The following is a 1,561-nucleotide window of genomic DNA, read 5'->3' as shown; positions in this document are numbered from 1 at the left end:
GCCCATCAGAAAGAGTACTGCTGTGCCTCCTGTCATTAATGGACGTCTCCACTCCTCTCTCCTCGGTTCCCCTCCTCGACTCCTCCGCTCGCATCTCCTGGGGGCGGGACTAAGACGCGACGACAGGAGTCGAGGAGAGGAGTCGAGGAGGGGAACATTTGAATTGGGAAAGGGCTAAGGAGAAATAATGACTGTGTGTGTGTGTGTGTGTGTGTGTGTGTGTGTGTGTGTGTGTGTGTGTGTGTGTGTGTGTGTGTGTGTGTGTACAGGCTCCTGAGCTGTTCACTGTGGAGAAGGCCTGGGAGGCTCTGGGTATAGCTGAGAGGAAGCTGCTGGGGCCTTTGGGAATGAAGACCCTGGACCCTGAGTGAGTTTGCTGCATCTGTATTTAGCCGCATGTCATCACACCATCACCGCCAGTATATTGAGTCAAATAAAATTATAAATATGTATCGTTCATTATTTCTATAGAAATGGGTTTGATATTCCTGCACACACCAAAATCTCTGAGTCTCAGTAAACATATAGGAATGTTAAAACTTAAATATGCTTGGGGGAGCTCAGTTTTGCTCATGACTAAATGAAAGCAACACATCTATTTTCCAATTGTTGTAGCCTGTTTCGTAAATAAAATAATACCACTTCCAACTGAACTTGTCCTTTAAGAACACACGATTAATATTAATAAAAGTAAAAATAAAGTTTATAGCAAGCAGTTTGACATTGCATGCATTATGACTTTCTAATTAACAATCTTTCATCACAGATGACAATATAATTTATAATACATCTTAACTTTATAGCATACTTAACCTGTTTAGCCCAAGCTTTTTTTCACGAAACTGTGTCTCAGGGCTTCTTAACAATTAATAAACGATGAATGTGTGTCATTTAACGGGAAGAAACTCAGCTAACTGACAATATGAACCACTTTTACCAAAACAAAACACAAGTCTCACAAGAAGCGTCTAAATGAGCCCTGAGCGAAAAAAATGCTAATGCACTTAGCACAGAACTCTAGGTATAAATACTTTATTACTTATCCAAACTGCACACACAAGATATCGACTAGCAAACTGAGATTCCACAGATTCCAGACATATAAGTATCATCTGCGATCATAACTCGCGACATGGGAAGCAAATGCAGCACATGGAGCTTTATGGAGCAAAAACTGAGAAACGTCTTACCGTTGCTGTTTTCTGATCAAAAGTCATTGGCAATGGCATTAAAACGAGAAAAACGCGGCTGGAGGTTAATCCATAGGTTAATCCAATGTGTCTGTGTCACTTTGAAAAAATTACTGATAATCCCCCAGATAGCAAAAGATGTTAAATCAACGTTGAATTATGGTCAAAAATATAGATTTTTGGTTAAGGTTGAAGATTGATGGTGGATCAACCTTAAATGTTGAAAAGATGTCTTTGAATCAACGTTGTATTGTGGTCGAATTTAATGTTTGAAATGCCAACATTGAATCAATGTTGAATCTATGCTGTTTGCCTTTTCTTTTCTTTTTTTCTTGATGGGGGAGGGAGGGGGGTACTCTGTAGGGGTAGTC

At 40.0% G+C, this 1,561-nt stretch overlaps 1 protein-coding gene across 1 annotated transcript in view; it reads left to right on the top strand.

The window, feature by feature from the left end:
• The window catches only part of agla (amylo-alpha-1, 6-glucosidase, 4-alpha-glucanotransferase a), a 20,385-nt gene extending 20,014 nt beyond the window's left edge, over positions 1-371 (top strand). Inside the window, exon 19 of the mRNA XM_010785163.1 lies at positions 270-371. Coding sequence (XP_010783465.1) covers positions 270-371 — 102 coding nt within the window. The remainder of the gene's footprint in view (positions 1-269) is intronic.
• The last annotated feature ends 1,190 nt before the right edge of the window (positions 372-1,561 follow it).

Source organism: Notothenia coriiceps, unplaced genomic scaffold (assembly GCF_000735185.1).
Source record: "Notothenia coriiceps isolate Sejong01 unplaced genomic scaffold, NC01 NC01_scaffold00027242, whole genome shotgun sequence".
NCBI lineage: Eukaryota > Metazoa > Chordata > Actinopteri > Perciformes > Nototheniidae > Notothenia > Notothenia coriiceps.
This window is presented reverse-complemented; position numbering and strand designations above follow the sequence as displayed.